This window comes from Nanorana parkeri, unplaced genomic scaffold (assembly GCF_000935625.1).
Source record: "Nanorana parkeri isolate BGI_ZX_2015 unplaced genomic scaffold, ASM93562v1 scaffold11, whole genome shotgun sequence".
NCBI lineage: Eukaryota > Metazoa > Chordata > Amphibia > Anura > Dicroglossidae > Nanorana > Nanorana parkeri.
In genome coordinates, this window is record NW_017306279.1 from 2,939,932 (window position 1) to 2,958,494 (window position 18,563).

Genomic DNA, 18,563 nt, shown 5'->3' on the forward strand with positions numbered 1-18,563 from the left:
GTGGATGCTGGCTGGCGGGTCTGGCAGCGGCGAGCGTGAGGTGGGGAGGTGCGGCGCGCAGCGCGTGTGGAGCCGTGAACAGGGCCAACTGATCAGAAGCCGATTAATCGATTATTGAAAAAGTTGACAACTTTTTCAATAATCGATTATAATCGATTATGTCGATTAGTTGTTGCAGCCCTACATACGATCTGATTGTTCAATCTCTACACTATATGCGTTACAGTTCCCACACCTATATGAGGCCAGACCTAAACAAATCCAATCGCAACATATCTGAAAGTATTCAAAGTTGATTGAAAAAACGCCCAATGAATGGAGACCGATCGTGAAGTGTAGGGATTCCAGCAGATTGGCAGTCCCCACCCCATTCATTAGTCTTCATTTCCCTCATTGGGATGATATGAGTATTTTATTATATATAGCCCCAATTTGGAGAAGACAAAGGGCAAGCCCTGTCCCAGGCTGACACGGTCATGGCTACATGTGTATGTTTGGGAACCTCCCATGGTATAGACGGGAAGGACGGTGCTATGATCAGCATTGCACACGTTGTGGCAGAGCCAGGTTTGCTGTACACAAGTATTCATCATACAAGACTTGTTCTTCATTCTAATGGGAGTGTTTGGAGGATCGCCCCGCCTGTTCCTGGGACAGCTTCATCTCTGCGCATCCATTAAAGTGGCCATAGACATTAGATGATGCACAGCCTGGATCAGATTGGTGATCGGCATTCACTACTGGCTGAGGTTTGTTTTGGGGAGAAGGATTGGACATGTTAGAACTTTGGCCGATCATAATGCCTGTTAGGTCCACGCTGGAGGAGTCTGCAGCTTGCTACCCTGCTCCTCTCCATAAACCGAACATGAAACCGCTATTGGTGGTGAGGGCCCCGGTGTAATGGTGTCTGTTCTCCACTTTTGTCTGTCATCTAATATCTATGGCAGCCTTAAAGCAGACCTTTACCCCCGTTTCACTAAAAATCACATTGGCAGACAGCTCCGCATGCTGATATGAAATCGTCTTACATTCATTAGCTAAACTTGTTTTTCATTTACTTCCTGGTCTTCTTGGCCATTAGTGATGTGATGTGCCAAAGCATTTCATCCTGGGAAAGTTACATCAGGAGAACATTGCTGGGAAATCTAATCTGTAATCTCAGGAGATCTCACAGAAAGGCATTTTCCTCCCCTGAGATGATGTGCATGGTCACATGTCCTAGTCACATGTGCCAGAGGTCCAGGAAGTAAATGGAGAGCTAGTAATCTGCTCATAGGACACATGGCCACTGTCAGAAGACTGCGAAAGAAAAATAAGATATGCAAAGACTACATCAACACTTATCTAGAAGTATGTGTTTGTAGAATGTCATTTCAAAGATCTGGGTAAAGGTTCTTTAAAGTGGAACTAGACTAGAGCTGCAGCTAACGATTATTTTCAAAATCGATTAGCTATCCGATTATTAAGTTCGATTAATCGGATAAACAATAAAATACATTTTAAAAAATGGCTTCAGTGATGGACTACTAGTTTGTATTGAGGTTGTAGTCCATCACAGGAGCAAGCTTGGAGCGGTGGAAATAAGAAAAAAAAGTGTGGTGTGCAATATAGAGAAAGTGTAAAATTATACAGCAATGAATGCAGAATGGCATCGGCTATAGAGGACTACAAATCCCAGCAATAATACATTATACAGTGCAATGCGGAATACCACAAGCTATAGAGGACTACAACAAAACCCAGCAATAATACATTATACAGTGCAATGCCGAATACAGTGAGGTGGGAAGGAGGTGCGGCATGTAGAGCGTGGATGCGTGCCTGCGGGCGGGCCTGGCAGCGGCGAGTGTGAGGGGAGTAGGTGCGAGGTGCAGCATGTGGGAAGCCGTGAACAGGGCCAACTGATCTGAAGCCGATTAATCGATTATTGAAAAAGTTGACAACTTTTTTTAAAATCGATTATGTCGATTAGTTGTTGCAGCCCTAAACTAGACGCACCAAAGGAATGTCTCCCAAAACAGACACTTTCAAGGTTGCCAGTGTGCTTATTTCAGCCCTCAAATGGCTGGTGTCATAGCTGAACACATGTGCAGCACCATGGCAACTGTAATCCAAATAGAGGCTAAGATGGCACCTTCCCTGGCTGTAAAGGATAGGAGAGTGTAGTTCCACGTTAAAGCAACAGTGATCTGGGAGAGACCTGGAGGCTGCCATTGTTGATGACTTATTGAAAATGCTAACTGCCTGACCATAATCTGATTGTCTGACTTGCGCTCGGCATGCATGTATTGAATTGTATGTTTCCTGTTGTGTCTGCCGAAATCCAATCCATCGGTGGCTCTGCTGGCAAAAAACAAAGAGTTCAACGAAAGACAATCTTTTTTTAATCAATTGTCAAAGGAGCTGAGTGAAAAACTGTCACCCAAACAGATCCTGCAGCCAGTCAGCTGCAATCACTGTTCAGGTATTGTGACAGCCGCGAGCTGTCAGAATACAATAGGCTGCAGGGGAGATTCCTCCAGCTACGCAGTTAATCGGGGGGGCTGACTACGAAAAATCGTAAATGGTATGGCCAGCTGTAGGTGCAAAGTCATTGACTTGGAACGGGTTTGCAGCACTTGCAGTCAGAATTCCTGATGCACACACTTGTTCAGGTCAGTGAAGCTCTTGTGTATGGCAACCAGCATTGTAATGAGTGAGTCAGCAATGGCAGACTTCCTGGTTTCTTTTAAGATGATGGACAAAGTAACAGGTTTGCTGGTGAGCAGGCTCCTTCCAATGCTTGTAGTCCCTCGCATTCCTCTGCAAAGCCCTCCCAGCATTGCTGTCTAAGCTGCAAATCAAGGCTTCAACGCGGGGTGGAAAAATGAATATGAAGCCCGGTATGTCCAATCCAGAAGCCAGGAGGATTTATTTAGCAGTCGGCTGCATGGACCATAACTACAGAGAACCTCAAAAGTTAGGTGCCAGCTCAGCTCTGATTTTGAAGGAGCATTGGCTACCTAGATTCTGGGGTTTGTCCAGCCCTGAGTTTCACACAACCCTCCCACCGTTTAAGCCACGCAACTGGCTGTTCAGGCACTGGGCTTTACATAGTGGGAGTTGGTCATGTGCTCCCCAAAACCTTGGGGGGTCTACTGGGGCTCTGCCTGTTGCAAAGAATGGGTAGGAGGTGAAGTACAAGCGCTCTCCAATAACTTTACAAGGGGCTCTCCCCATCCCTCTTGTACTCTGCATCATGTAAAATCCATCATCGGGGATGAGTCTCCTGGCTGCTGTGCGGATGCTGACAGGCAGAGTTCTCTCCTGGGGTGCTCGGATCACATGGGACAGTTCAGCCTATGATGTGTGAGGACTGATCTATATTTCCATGAGGGAGACACAATAATGGGATGAATGGAAGGTGACGGCGCTCTTCACTTTGGGTTTCAGTCATATTGTGGTGTGAGAGCGGAGAGTATATTGGTGACTTCTCTTTCTTTCTTCTGTGAAGCTGTTGCTGATGCTGTCAGGACCAGCCTTGGACCGAAGGGCATGGATAAAATGGTAAGTCATACAGATTACATACAAGATATCAGAATCTCTGAGCGATTCCCGATCTTAATGTCCTTTTGTTTGTTTCAGATCCAGGATGGTAAAGGCGACGTAACAATTACAAATGATGGAGCCACCATCTTGAAACAAATGCAAGTGTTACACCCGGCAGCAAGGATGGTGAGTTTTCATGACATGGTGTAATCTGTTCTAGAAGGGGAAAACTTTCAGCATTACAAACAGTCCCATTGTAATCGGCAACAGGACTGTCCGTTTGGTTAAAGAACAACTCCGGGCAAAACTTTTCTTTACCCTTGCAGCGGGGTTACCTGCTCGTTTTTGTCTTGGTGTACGCGCCTGAACCACAAAGTATGTCTCAGGCACTTCCCCTTTCCCCCCTAACTCTGCTGCTTGCCCCATTACAAAGCATAGACCCCATAATCATATGATAGTTCTGTATGTGAGGGCACTACAAGTGTCAGCAGTCCCTGTCTATTCTGCTGACACTTGTAGTGCTACTGAAACCAGAGACGGAGGGACATGCTGGCGAGAAACCTGCGGCTTAGGAGGGAGGTGTGGCTGAGGATAAACATGCAGGCAAGAAGAAACCTGCGGCCCAGGAGGGAAGTGCCAGGACAAACATGGAGGTGTGGGGTTCTCAAAGGGCGGCCGGCTGAATTACCGCTCCAGTCGCTGGCTAGTAAAAAAAAAAAAAAAAAAGATCCTACTTGCCGGTACATGGCTCAGGATTGGTGGGCTGTTTCTGTCCCGCGTGCCTCGTATTTGACATGTGTGATATACAGTTCCTTCTCTTGTGTTCATAGGTACATGTGTATTGTGTTTACAGTAAAGTCATAGTCTGCATTTTATTGTTTTCAATGTCTCTTAACGGGACAAATCTTTTCCTTTTGAACTCTTGCATAGCTATGTATCTTTGTTACCCCACTAGTCATATGCAGGTTGCGTAGTGCTGGCTTTTATTTTTGGGTGAGATTTGACCAGGCCTGGTTTAGGTATACTGTATATCCATAACCGCACTGAAACAGTGACTCCGGCCTAAAAGTTGTCTGACTTGGCCTTTCCTTCTAGCTTGGACATGAGGAATACAATTTATTTAAAGCAATATTCTATTTGAGCTTATGTATTATTGTACAGGATTTATATGGCGCCAACAGTTTGCGCAGCGCTTTACAATATAAGGAAGACATTACAATCACAATACAGTTCAAGACAAGATGGTAAGGAGGGCCCTGCCCATGAGAGCTTACAATCTAAAGGGGTATGTGGTAGGGCTGCAGCTAACTATTATTTTCATAATCGATTAGTTGGCCGATTATTAAGTTTGGTTAATCGATGGGTGAGGGAGCTCACGGCTCAGGAGACCAGCTGTGTGCGCGGCTTCAGCCTGTTCGGTGGGCGTGGCTTATGCGGCGGCCTGTGCTGTGGGCACGTCGGGAGTGACGTGCGACCTCAGGCCACGTGTGGAGCCCCGAACAGGCTAAGCAATCGATAGCCGACGAATCGACGATCGAAAAACGTTGCCAGCGTTTTCAATCGTCGATTTTAATCGACTTACTAGAGCTGCAACAATTAATCGATTTATGTGGTTTGGTTGTTGCATGTGATGTTATGTTCATATGTCAATCTCATTCTTTTGTGATTTTCCTCAGTTAGTTGAATTGTCCAAGGCTCAGGATATAGAAGCTGGAGATGGCACAACCTCTGTTGTAGTCATTGCCGGGGCTCTTCTGGATGCTTGTTCTAACTTGCTACAAAAAGGTATTAATACATCTTATGTCCATGCGCATTCACCTTGCAGTATTTTTCCTCTTTTGCAGCCCAATTAGGATAACACAAGGGATGTCCAGATACCAGTGCCGATACTTGGCATTTTCATGAGAACTATCGAGGTTGCAGCTGGGACCTGGCTCTGGTGCTCCAGCACTGTCCTGAAATCATTAGTCTGTATTGTTTTTAAAAAAACTGTCACATGACGATAAACAAAAATGTATCAGTACTTGTATCTGTGAGTACTTGGACAAGTATCAGTACTTGTACTTGGAAAAATGGTATCAGTGCATCACTTATATTTATTTATAAAAACAAAATCGTACATTAAAACAGAGATGTACAAATCCCAGGAGCTCCGTGTGCTCCTTACAAATGACAGCTGCCTCCTAACTTTTGAATTTCTCTCTAGTCTAGTCTTGGAGCTAGAAAAGTATCTGTACATGTACTGAGTATAGTACTTGGTATCTGAACATCCCTAGATAACACCTACTTTTATATTTGTTACAGGTTCCCATTCACCTAGCTTATAGAATAACTTCAAGAGAAAAAAAAAACTCCATCTTTTTACTTGCTTTAAAATCCAGCCTCATTAATGTTAAAGAGGGACTTGGATTCCCCTCGGGTCTGTCCCCTCTCATCTGTTCTGGGTTCTCACCAAATACATCCCTGCCAAGTAAATCCGGCATTGTCCTGCTGTGACGCAGCTTGCATCCCACACCATCTTCTGTTCTGGCCTCATCGTGAGCCAGTAGTCTTATTCCAGTTCTGCAGCTGCCCCCATGAAGGCACATGGCTAGGGTCACCCACTGGCTGCTGAGTCCGTGCTCCTGCAGCCTAGGAGGCTGTGTTTGCAGGGACATGCCATTCTCACCTTGCCTCCCTATGAGAGAATACTCCTTACTACTGTCTTGGGGGCAACGTTTTCACCAGACAGGAATTAAAGGAACCTCTCCAGCAGCATTACTGCAATAATGTTGCTAGCAAGAACACTTGACTAACTTTATGCAACCTATCCAAAGTTGAAAATAAAAAGAAAATGGCTATAGATACAGATAATCCTTTGTATACCACGAGGTGCAGATGACCCAATTCACTGTATGTGTACTCAGATTTCTTGACACAGATCAGCCTCTTAAGGTCCTCTTAAATTTTCTATCCTCATTTGTGTTCACTGTTGATGAAGACTATAACTTTTATGAATCTGCATGGCAAATAGCTGGCTGTTTCAGGGGAATGTGAATTAATTCTCACTCTCCTTCTGACCAGAAGTTTCGGTATCAGGGGGGTGAGTATCAGAGCATTTGGGTGAGTACTAGTACTCTCCCAAATACTCGGTATCAGCACTGATACCAATACTGGTATCGGTGCATCCCTTGTTTAAACGTGTTGTATGGTTTTTTTCCCTGCACAGGAATCCATCCCACCATTATTTCCGAGTCATTCCAGTTGGCTGCAGAGAAAGGAATTGAAATTTTAACCAACATGGCTCAGCCAGTGGAGTTAAGTGATCGTGAAACCCTCTTAAACAGTGCCACAACATCACTCAACTCGAAGGTATGTTACATGAAATAACTGGCTGAAGATTGCTTTCTTGATGTACACCAAGTACAAAATGATAAAGGGGGCAGAAGAATTATTCAAGGGACATAATTTAGAGCCCATTCACACAGGGACTCGTGCTATGTTCTGGGATTCCTTTGGCAGGTATCCCTGAGTATCCATCATCTATTCCAGAAAGATATGCATGTACAATTACATGCAGGCTCCTGCTGATCGATGCAGCTGCTGTCACATACATTGATGGGATTCCTGCTGCAGGTATCCTAGAATGCCCCCTGTGAATGTAGCCGTAGGTGCCTCTCTGTTCAAAAGATGTGCTGTTCTTAATATTTTTGTATATATGCATTGCCTACACATTAAAACTGTAGTTTGTTGTTTCTCAAGGATCAGGATCAGGGGTGTGGAATTCCTATCACCCGGGACAGGCAGTGTCGGGCGAGTAGTTATTTTTTTTTCTACAGTTAGCCCGGCTGCGAGCAGGCAGCACGGCTAAATTTAGTGTGGTAGCCGTTTTGTACAAGTGTTCTTGAATGGCTGTACAGCGGTCCAAAATCACTTGTAACCAGCCTGCATCTTGCTCCCCTTGCCTCGTCCCCCCCCCCTCTCCTCCCCTCTATCTCCGGCAGCCATGTACCGCTCCTGGCTGCCTCTCTCGCTGCACGCTTGCTTCCTTTCTACCGTGGTCTTAGGAGTCCCCTGCTCTTGTGGGGGACCTGGGACCACGGCAAATTAGATTAGAGTGCACGGAGCAGAGTAGAGAGCGCTTCTCTGCTCCGTGTGAATAGTGACACAGGAATGCAGCCTTCCTGTCACAGGATAACGGGTGCTGTGCTAGAACTCCTGTGTTGGAGGTGACGGGGTCAATAAAGAGAACCTTCACCTCCCCAAAGCTATCACACGGGATTGTTATCCCCGTGTGATAGCAATAAAGTCAAGTGGAAAATTTAAAAAAATAACAAAAATGGAAAAAATAAAAAGGCGATACAGTAAAAAATAAGAAACATTTACAAAGTAAAAAAAAACAACCCCGCTGCACCCACCATCTGCATGCGAATAAACGCATGCATAGGGCTTGGTGTGTGTGTGTACACACGGAGTGAGCAATTAGTTACTGCACGGCAATCGTGTGGATGGCCGCGCGGTCACAGAATCACACACCGCCGCCGATTGCGCTGCAATAATGGCACCCCAGTCGCTGCAGGCAGATTGCGCGGTTACCCGCCACAATACCGCCCGTGCAATCGCGCATAATCGCAGTTGAAAACCCTGCACGGTGAGTGTCGTGAAAAAAGGTACAGATATTACCACGTGGATATAACTCAATTGAAATCAATGGGGCCGCGCGGCAACCGCTGTATGCAACCGCACACAATCACCCAAGTCTGCACCAGCCCCAAAGGGTAAATTTACTTTCCCAAGTAACTTGGAAAAATGGAATTGCCCACAAATCTGGCCCCCACTCCTTCCTGCTATACTTACCTTTTCTGCGAACTGTCTTTCCTCTCTGCCAATATGGGTGTGCTATCTGTACCTGTGCCATATATTCTGAATTTCGCTTGCAAATTGCAAGCATTTGTTCGTCAGCGCGGTCACCTGACGGCACTGACTGAGAAGCTCTTCCTGGCACTTCCAAATCTGGTTTTGGTTAAAAAAAAAATTTTTTTTGTATCAGGACAAGTAGATTGTCATGAGGGACAAGTAGATGGGGCCCCCGCTTGCACAAGTGTTTTTTTTGTTTTTTTTTTTACATTTCCACACCTACTTTTATATTTTATGGAAAATGTAGACATTTTTATTTAGTTCTTAAATAAATCGTAACTTGATGACTTTTTATACTTTTGTGTGCAAAAAATAGCCTTGAAAATTATTCAAGGTTTCTACTTGCATTTTTTGTATTGTTATGCCTCCCAGCTGATAATCTGTCAGAATCACTGCACACAGTTTTGTTTTCCTTGCACACCCCTGCTGCTTTTATTCAGCTGTTTGGGAGCAAATGAGAGCCCTGTGTTAATCAAATTGGAGTTCTAGCTTAGTGGGTTATACCCTGTTTCCCTGAAAATAAGACCTACCCCGATAATAAGACCAAGTACTATTTTTTGGAATTGCTAAAATATAAGACCTACCCCGAAAATAAGACCTAGTTGTGACAATTCCCAGGGCCGGTGGTGGCATAAGGGTGAACTTGAAGAGCCGCGGGAGAGAATCAGCGGTGCCAACGAAGCCAGCGCTAGAGGAAGCGAGGCGGCACCGGAGGGAGCAGAGCCGCATAAGCCGATGCCTCCTCTATAGTGCCGGCTCCTGTCACAGGCGGAGTGATACCAAATGCACTCCGCCTGTGAGGAATCTATAGTGAAAGTGTGCTTCGCTCATCCTGGCCAGCGATTGGTGACCAAATTGCTCTTGGAAAGGGATGTCACCCCTGATTAGCCTGAGCACCATATTCTTGACTTTTCCATTTTGGATTATTTAATTTGGATTTGCATTAATTTTGGATTGTTGTACATAAAAAAAAAAAAAAAAAAATAAGACCTCCCCCGAAAATAAGACCTGGTGTGTTTTTTTGACCCCCCCAAAAATATAAGACAGTGTCTTATTTTCGGGGAAACACGGTAAACTCCCTGGGGGAATTTATCAAAACTGGAGCAGACAAAATCTGGAGCAGATTTGCACTGCAGCCAATCAGCTTCTCTCTCATTTTCAAATCTTACCTGTGCAAACTGAAGAGATGCTGATTGGTTGCTCCAGATTCAGTTTGCTCCAGTTTTGATAAATCCCCCCCCCCCAACCCCATGTGAAAGTGCTGGTTGGCCCAGTGCTGTCACATAGTCAAAATCATGCTGCGCCATACCTAGAAGTTCCAGTTATTTCTTAATTCTTTTGCACTAAACCATGAGTGGCTGGGAAAATGAAGAACAGATAGAAATATGGTGCTGGGGAAGGAAGGATTCAAGCAAAGCTATTGCTTTGCCATTAATAGGGGGGAAAAGCACAGGTTCTTACTGTTTCATAGTATATTTGATTTTTGTTCCTGACCGCTGACATTTGTATGGCTTTTTTTAGGTGGTGTCCCAGTATTCTAGCTTGCTTGCCCCGATGAGTGTGGACGCTGTGATGAGGGTGATCGATCCATTGACCGCAACTGGCGTTGATCTTCGGGACATTAAAATTGTCAAGAAACTTGGGTAAAAAAAAAAAAAAATGGAGGTCTTGCTTTGATAGTGTTCACCAACTTCAACTGATTTTATGCCGATTGATTTACAGTGGTATTTGGCTGACTTGGCATATTTAAAGGTTCTCTACAGACATTAAATGGTTGGTAGCCCATCCTACCAATTTTCAACAGTTGAGTAAAGAGATATGCTTAAAAGAGAACTATGGTGTAACCTTTTTTAATCCCACAGTTCTCTTTAGGGTCACAGGAGGACATGTACTAACGTCCTCCCGTGACCCAAAGCTCAGTATATAGCGGAGTGCCGCAGCCAGGACAGATCCTGACAATACTGTTGAGATCCAGCTGGTTTTTAGACAGCGGGCTCTGCTTATCTAGAGGCAGAGCCAGCTGTGCCTGCCCCCTTCCCCGTCCATTCCTCCGATCAGCGCTGGAGGATTGGGGAGGGGGGGAATCCCTGCAGGGAGTGGTGACTGGCAGTGACCGCTCTCTGCAGGGAGATGATGGGGAACTGAGCGAGCGACTTTGTGTTCGCTCACTTCCTGATCAATAGAGCCGACGTGTCAGTTTCATTGTCACACGTCGGCTCTAACTATGAGGATGAGTGAAAAAAAATCACCTCATAGTTCTCCTTTTAAAGACACACAGACCCCACAGCCCTGTGATCCAAAGATTATGAGGTGAATTAATTGTGGTATACTTTGCATCAGTATTAGAGGTGCACCGAAATGGACATTTTAAAACCGAACCGAAATTTAAAAAAAATGTCAGACCGAAAATGTTTTTTTTTTTTTTTTTTAAATTTATTTTTGATAAACGTTTTCATTTTTTTTAGATTTCATTTTTTATTAAATATTTTTATTTACTTTTAGGGGCTTTGGGGAAATATTAGGTGTCTAAACAGACCCCTGATATTGCCCTTTTAAAATAGAAAAAGAGATTGAGAACACAGTCCACAATCTCTCTTTTTCTGTGTCCCCTGTTCTCAATGAACAGGAATACTCCATGAGTGTTCCTGTTCATTGATAACATGAGGACATGGTATGATTTACTATAACTACAATTATGAATGAATGGGGGTGATGTAGATCACTCCCATTCATTCATAATTGAGGATATAGTTAACATACCATATCCTCAATTATGTACAAACACTCAGCGATCGCTGAGTGTGTGTACCTTGCTCTTCTCTCTGACAGCTGTCACAGGAGGCTGATCGAGCGGTGTAGAGGAGAGCTCAGCCTCCTGTGACAGCGCTGTCTCCGCCCACACACCGCTCTGCCGGACTGTGATAGGCGGCAGAGCGGTGTGGGAGGAAATGCCGGCCGCTCGCAGCGCTCGGCCGGTTGTCACTTTCTCTTCTCCCTGCTGGGACATAGAGCAGCGCCCAACGGTTGAGGAAAGAAATCAGGGATGCGCCGATGTATCGGCAGGAAAAACTGCACTTTTGGCATTATGCCAAAAGTGCCATTTTCGGCCGATATATATCGGTGCATCCCTAATCAGTATAGAACTAAATGATTCTCAATTGATATATAAATAATATAATATGTTGTAGAGTAGTACCCCGAGGGGTAGACCATCCTAGTTCTTTATGATTTAAAGCCTTTTACTGACTTTTGTGTATAGAAGATTTCTGTGTGGATCCTGGAAGTTTCACATAGTGTCCAGACACTGGTATACATTGCCTGAATAAAATACTACAAGCTTTCATAGCATAGCAGACCACTAGGTTTGCATGTTGCATAATCTCTCTGCACTGCTTTGGTAAATAAGATGCTTGTTTAGATTAGTGTACAGAAGCTTTATGGAGTAAATTATTGGGGCAGATAAAAGAAAAATGCTTGGTGTTTCTTTAAATGTGAAGCCATAAAAACGACTATTCAATTACAATGCAGTACAACTTTTAGTTGCAAAGCATGTCTGGACAGCCAGGTTCTGAATCCACTATACTTGGCATTTTGTAAAACATGTATTGGCTAAGCTCAAGAAAATAAAAAAAAGGAATGTTTATAACTAGCAATTTCATTAATTGCATGAATATTCCAAGTTTTTCCCCCGGTCAAAACAATTTTTTTTGTGTGTGTTTTGGATATACGGTAGTAGAGTGAATTGTTTTTGGATCAAGTTAGAGAGCGATCCCTTCACTTATTGTCCCAGAAACCCTCTTAGACACCTGTCACCAGGTGTCCCCCATTGCCAAATAGCTCCTCACTTCCTGTTCCTGTGAGTCCCCCATTGCCAAATATCTCCTCACTTCCTGTTCCTGTGAAAACTGAAAGATGTTCCCATAACTTCCCAATTCACTTACAATGGTCATCATGTTTCTTCCCTTCTCTCTCCATAACTTAAAGTTTTGACTGTAGATGCACTTTAACCAGATATAAGTTGGGGGAAGGAGATTGAATGAAAACCTGACCAGTAAGCTGCAGTAATGTGCATTGTTATAGTGCGGTGCTGTTGTTTCTAAAGGGCACCCAAACTCTCCTTCCTAATATACTACCATGTGTTGAGGTGCATTGCAAAAGAGAAAATGGTGCATGTGTGGTTTTTGGTCTGTTGTGTAGCTTCATAATGTGTGCATTTAACACACCCCTGTGGACCTAAGTGGTGTGATTGCAGCCAAAGCCTTATTATCAAAACCTGTCAAGATTTCACTAGTCTTATTAGAAAGCATTAGTGCAATACCCCCATGATACTAGTAGACTTATAAAATAGGTTCTAGTCCTGTATATTAATACATTGTTGTTTTTTAGAGGAACCATTGATGACTGTGAACTGGTTGAAGGACTCGTGCTAACACAGAAGGTGTCAAACACCGGAATAACACGTGTAGAGAAGGCAAAGATTGGCCTGATCCAGTTTTGCTTGTCTGCTCCAAAAACAGATGTGAGTGTGTGATGTGCTTTTTATTGTGGGGTGCTACAACTAATTCTAAAAAAAATAAGAAATAAAACTGGTGTGGGAGATTTGGGGAATATTCAGCATGCAGAAATATTTTTAAATATACAATTTTGTTTTAATTGCAGTGTATCATGCAGCATGCATTGAGTGATCGACAAATCAGAATATTGGGAGCTAGTTTGCCCAGTCTAGAAGCCAAGAGCCATTTTGACAGATGGAAACTAGAGAGCTCAGAATTTGACATTGGCTGTAATTTTATTTATTTTGGAAACTTGGCTACTGGGGTTTGTGAATCCCAGATTTAGGCTGATATCATATCTGTGTTCTTGATGATGGGAACACATTTCCAGCATCTGTTTTGCTAAGCGACTACCTGACACTCTTTATGCTGGTTAGCCAGTAAGATATTGCTAGTGAGTGAGAGTAACCACCTCCCGTCCATTGGCCATTCCTAAACGGCCGGACGGGAGCCTTATAGGAGCGGCTGGGCATCTTAAATTGTCCCTCCCTGCCCCCAATCAAGTGCGGAAACTGTCAAATGTAATCGGCCAGCGATGGCTGTTTACATACAAGTGTTCTGGCGTCTGTGCAGACTCCAGATCACTTGTATTAGGCGCAGGTGTGCGTGTGTCTCGCTGACGCCGGTCCCGAGACTGGCTGTGGCCAGGGCCGGCACAGTGACTGTCGCAGGAGATTAAAGGGAGATCAGTACCCGACCTCCCTTTGATCTCCTTCGGTCCCCAAATGCAGGAAGTGATGTATATTAAGTCACGTCTGCATTCAGCAGTCATTCCCGGCTACAGAAGCTGGTGAAGCGAATCTCTGCTTAATCAGTTTCTCTGGGGTTCCTTAGGTGACGGGTCTTGGTGATCCCTAATATCTCCATAAAGTGGACCTGTCATGTGAATTGGCTATCGCATGGGGGGGGTTGTCATCTCCCTATGTGATCGCAATAAAGTTTACCCTCTAACAGTCCATGAACCCATCGCATGCCTGACTGCTTTTTCCATGTAGAATAGGTGGGTGCAGCAGTAATCAACGGATGGCACAGAGTAGGAATATGGACACAGGCACTCCAGATGCAGTACAAATGCATCTATTTATTGACGAACATGCAACGTTTCGGGGTCTCGCAGGATCCCTTTCCTCAGGCATATAATGTGATGCTCTGCCTGAGGAAGGGGATCCTGCGAGACACCTAAAATGTTGCATTAAGTGGGATATGCTGCATGTCCGTCACAAAATAGACGGATTTGTACTGCATCTGGAGTGCCCGTGTCCATATTCCTTCCCTTTTACTCTCTGACACAAACACAGCAAAAGTATGTATGTACAGGTTTACTGGACTTTGATTTTTTTTTTTCCCCGTGCTTTCCACACGTATTTGAATTGTAACCCCCTAAATTTCATTTCAGATGGACAATCAAATCGTGGTGTCAGACTATGCACAGATGGACAGAGTGTTGCGTGAGGAGAGAAACTACATCCTCAATCTAGTGAAGCAAATTAAGAAGTCTGGATGCAATGTGCTTCTTATACAAAAGTCAATTTTAAGGTACAACAAACATCAAATCCATGAACTTCAGTTATTGCTGTATAGTAACCAGTAGCATGCATATGACCGGCACAGAGCTTATTATAATGAAAGGTTAATATAGAGTATTCTGTATTTGTCGGATTAAAACCTACTTTAAAAATGTATACAAAACCACTATGTATTCCCTTTTAATACAGTTCTTACACATGACACCCTTGTTCTTTCTGCATGTGGTTCTGCTTAATTCAGTTTCAGGTAAATGTACTTATTTCCATGGATTAAAATGAATGCCATTTGATTGTGATTTCATGTTTGCTGTTATCAGGGATGCCCTTAGTGATCTTGCCTTACACTTCCTGAATAAAATGAAGATTATGGTTGTTAAGGAAATTGAGAGAGAAGACATTGAGTTCATATGCAAGGTGAGACAACAGTTAGCATGGTACCCGGCACATAGAATAAGGAAAATGCAATCATTGCAGGGATCAGGCCCACTGGTTTAGTGTCATTTTTGTATTGCTGTTGTTTTTACAGATTCTCAAATTTAAGATTTATCATTTGTAAATTATATTTCCTAATATTACATGTCAATTGAAGATTTTGTATATGCCAGGAAAGACTCACTCATATTTTGTTTCCTGTTAAATATTGCTCCAGACAGTTGGAACGAAGCCAATTGCACACATTGACCAGTTTACTGCAGAAATGTTGGCATCAGCTGAAATGGCTGAAGAAGTTAGTCTTAATGGGTCTGGAAAACTAGTAAAGGTAATTTACAATCATTTATCCCCTTTGTTCACCAGAGAGAGAGGTGTGTGTGTGTGTGTAACTTTTGTTTTCTTGTATTACTTTTGTCTGCTTCTTTTTCTGTAGATTACTGGTTGTGCCAATCCTGGAAAAACGGTTACAATTGTTGTTCGGGGGTCCAACAAACTGGTCATTGAAGAAGCTGAACGCTCTATTCATGATGCACTCTGTGTTATTCGCTGCTTAGTTAAGAAGAGGTATCTTTGTTCCATCAAATTGTTTTTCACTTTTACTTAGAGGATGAGCTACTTGAAGCCATAGTATATCATAAAATGTTGTTCCTTATATACCACTAATATTACCTGCAGCGCTTTTTAAAAAAAATATTTTTTTAGAGAACATTGAACCATTCACACTAGTCTTTAGGATTCATGCCTGTGGCAGTCAGTCTTGTAATGCCTCATGGAACTTGTGGTTCTACAACATCTAGTGCCGAAGTTGCCTACCTCTGCAATACGGTCTAATGTACCTACCGCGGTGTGCTTCCTGAAGACTCAATGTTTGATGCGCCTGTCAGTCTTTTTACCCCCCCCCTTTCCCCAGGGTGAACGTATATTAAGAACAGTGCCACACCAATATCTTTGACATGCAGGCTGATATTGACAGCCTGGGTTCACCTTCTCTGTATTGTACGAGGGGCAGGATATTGGTGCCCAATGGGGGAATGAGTGGATCTGAGGACAGACTGGAGCAGAGTTCTTCAGTGATTGAGCACTAGTAAGGTTTTCAGAAGATGAATGGTTCATATTTGGTATTGATTCATGGAACATTTGGCAAAGGAAAGGGGTGCTTAAACAATAGTTGTGCTTGTCCCTATGAGCGAGAAGGTGGCAGATGGTCATGGTGTTTTTTTCTTCTTCATAGAGCTCTGATTGCAGGAGGAGGGGCCCCAGAGATCGAATTATCCTTGCATCTGAATGAATATGCTCGAACTCTCAGTGGCATGGAGGCTTACTGTATTCGAGCCTTTGCAGATGCTTTGGAGGTTATTCCATCCACATTAGCAGAAAATGCCGGTCTTAACCCAATATCCACTGTAACAGAGCTGAGGAACAGACATGCTCAGGGTGAGAAAACGGCTGGCATCAATGTGCGCAAGGTAATTTTTCTCTTATTTGTTTGCTACTTTTATCACCCTGCAAGATGGAATATGTTGTTAAATGGATGTTCTGTTTACAGGGAGGAATCTCCAACATTTTGGAAGAGTTGGTTGTTCAACCACTGTTGGTGTCTATCAGTTCATTGACTTTGGCTACAGAAACTGTTCGTAGTATCCTGAAGATTGATGATGTGGTCAGTATTCCAATCTTTTGTGTGTTTTGTATTTTAAGGGCTCAGTCACACCATATCCAGTGCATTCCGGTGAGGTTTGAGCCCAGAACGCACTGGATTGCATAGACACAATCCAGGCAGCGTTCTGGGATAAGTGGGGGCGTGTTGGTGCCATTCATGTCAATGGCACCGCTGACACCCCCGCCCGTAGTGTGATCGCCCGCACCGGAATTTGAGTAGCTTTGTGTTTTTCAAAGTGCAACTGAAGCACTGATAGTGAAGAGGGATTAGAACCCCCTGTAAGTTTTTCTGCTGTCTGTGTCCCAATTAGGGAGAGTCACTGTCTGTTTGTCCTAGTGAACGTTATCACTAAAAGTGAAAGAAAATCCTGAATTTTGGGTTGTCATCAAAACAGGAATAGATGGGGGAAACCTTCCAATGGAGACACGAGTACTGTGACCCTACTGACCACCAGGGATTTCCTCCTCGCATCCTGTTGTGGCTAGCAAGAAGTAAAGGGGAATCTCCCCAATCGGACGCAGATGGCAAAAAAAAACTGGGTTTATAATCCTCCCTTACTCTAAAATGAAAGGTGTCCCCTATTACCTGTGCCCCGTGTGAGATTATTTTTACTTTGCTATGAAGGCCTCAACGTGCCCCCCACCTCTGTCTAGTAAGAGTGTCCTTATTGGCTAGCTAGGTACTGTCATTGGGCAATTCTATTCTCCGCAGTGCAGTGTGCATGATCTGGGATGAGACGCAGGAGGCACTTTCTTGGACAAGTGTGTGTAATAGCAGGGACTTTCCCAGTAGTTCTACTGTAACTAGTAGAAGAATACGATTTTCATTTTAAATAGTTAAATGGCAGCAGTTACCAGACTGTTGCAGTCTTGAGTCATGGACCACGCTGTCACTGCATTCACCTGTCAGCAGGAAGGTGGGTTTACACCTGTTCCTCAGCTGTACAAGGCTTATGGGAAGTGAGAGGCTTGGAGGGTGAGGAGCTAGCAGTTCTATCACATGGGAAGACAGTGCAAAACACGAGCAGTGACACGGTGCATGAGTCAGCTTTGTTATATGTTTGCAGCTTAATTCATACATCTGTGTTTCTGCTGCATAAAAGTAGCACTATGACGATAAAACACAACACTGACCCTGAACTGACATAAATGTAATGTCTAGAAGAGGGGTAGCCAAACTCTGGCCCTCCAGCTGTGATGGAACTACAAATCCCATGAGGCATTGCAAGATTCTCACATGGAGGGCCTGAGTTTGGCTACCCCTGGTCTAGAATGTATCATTTAAGGCTTATAATAGTTAACATTTGTCATTTGGCCCTGCACTGTCTTAAATGATGGCCTGTGTGCTTTAGTATTGTCAAGCTATGGGGATATATTTGGATAGTGAAAGAGCCAGTTAATTGGAGTACTATGAAAGAATCCTGGCATTGCTGCTCTAGTTCTGAGCAAGCTAGTGGCTCAGCTTTCATGCTGATCATGTGGCTTCACTTTCTGAGTGAGGGACCTGGAACAGATGCAGATTAGTTTTGGGCTTGCTTTTTTTTTTTTTCTCTACCACTCACAGCATGCTTGTTTGGTGTCAGTGGCTCCAACGGTATCTAACCCAAAGGCGGCCAGAATATTGCACATGGGTCAGCAATGTCATCCCTCATTTTGTCTCTTACAAGAGGTTTCTTTTTCGTTTTTGCTGAGGATTTCCACAAATTTAAAAAGTGATAATTTCCTTAGTAAAGGAGTTATTTTTAAGGAAGAGGCAACATTCTGTATTTCTACTATAAAAAGGTGTGTTTTTATTATATGCCGGCCTGTGTGGTCTAGAAGGGTGTTATTGTCCTCCAATGCTTTTGTATGGGGTCATTAAGAGCAGGTAGATCTCACAGCAAACAATGTCATCAAAGACCGGGCAGTTAAGACCACCAGTTCTTCTGAAACATTTATTAGAACATGTATTTTTTTTTTGTGGGGGGGG

The 18,563-nt window shown here is 43.8% G+C and overlaps 1 protein-coding gene across 1 annotated transcript in view; it reads left to right on the plus strand.

Moving 5' to 3' along the window:
• Positions 1 to 18,563, plus strand: part of CCT4 (chaperonin containing TCP1 subunit 4) — a 22,187-nt gene that overhangs the window by 3,295 nt on the left and 329 nt on the right. The window contains exons 2-13 of the mRNA XM_018555932.1: positions 3,494 to 3,546; positions 3,625 to 3,714; positions 5,205 to 5,313; positions 6,737 to 6,879; positions 9,946 to 10,067; positions 12,811 to 12,943; positions 14,374 to 14,513; positions 14,821 to 14,917; positions 15,153 to 15,263; positions 15,369 to 15,499; positions 16,167 to 16,401; positions 16,482 to 16,595. Of these exons, the coding sequence (XP_018411434.1) occupies positions 3,494 to 3,546; positions 3,625 to 3,714; positions 5,205 to 5,313; positions 6,737 to 6,879; positions 9,946 to 10,067; positions 12,811 to 12,943; positions 14,374 to 14,513; positions 14,821 to 14,917; positions 15,153 to 15,263; positions 15,369 to 15,499; positions 16,167 to 16,401; positions 16,482 to 16,595 (1,478 nt within the window). The remainder of the gene's footprint in view (positions 1 to 3,493; positions 3,547 to 3,624; positions 3,715 to 5,204; positions 5,314 to 6,736; positions 6,880 to 9,945; positions 10,068 to 12,810; positions 12,944 to 14,373; positions 14,514 to 14,820; positions 14,918 to 15,152; positions 15,264 to 15,368; positions 15,500 to 16,166; positions 16,402 to 16,481; positions 16,596 to 18,563) is intronic.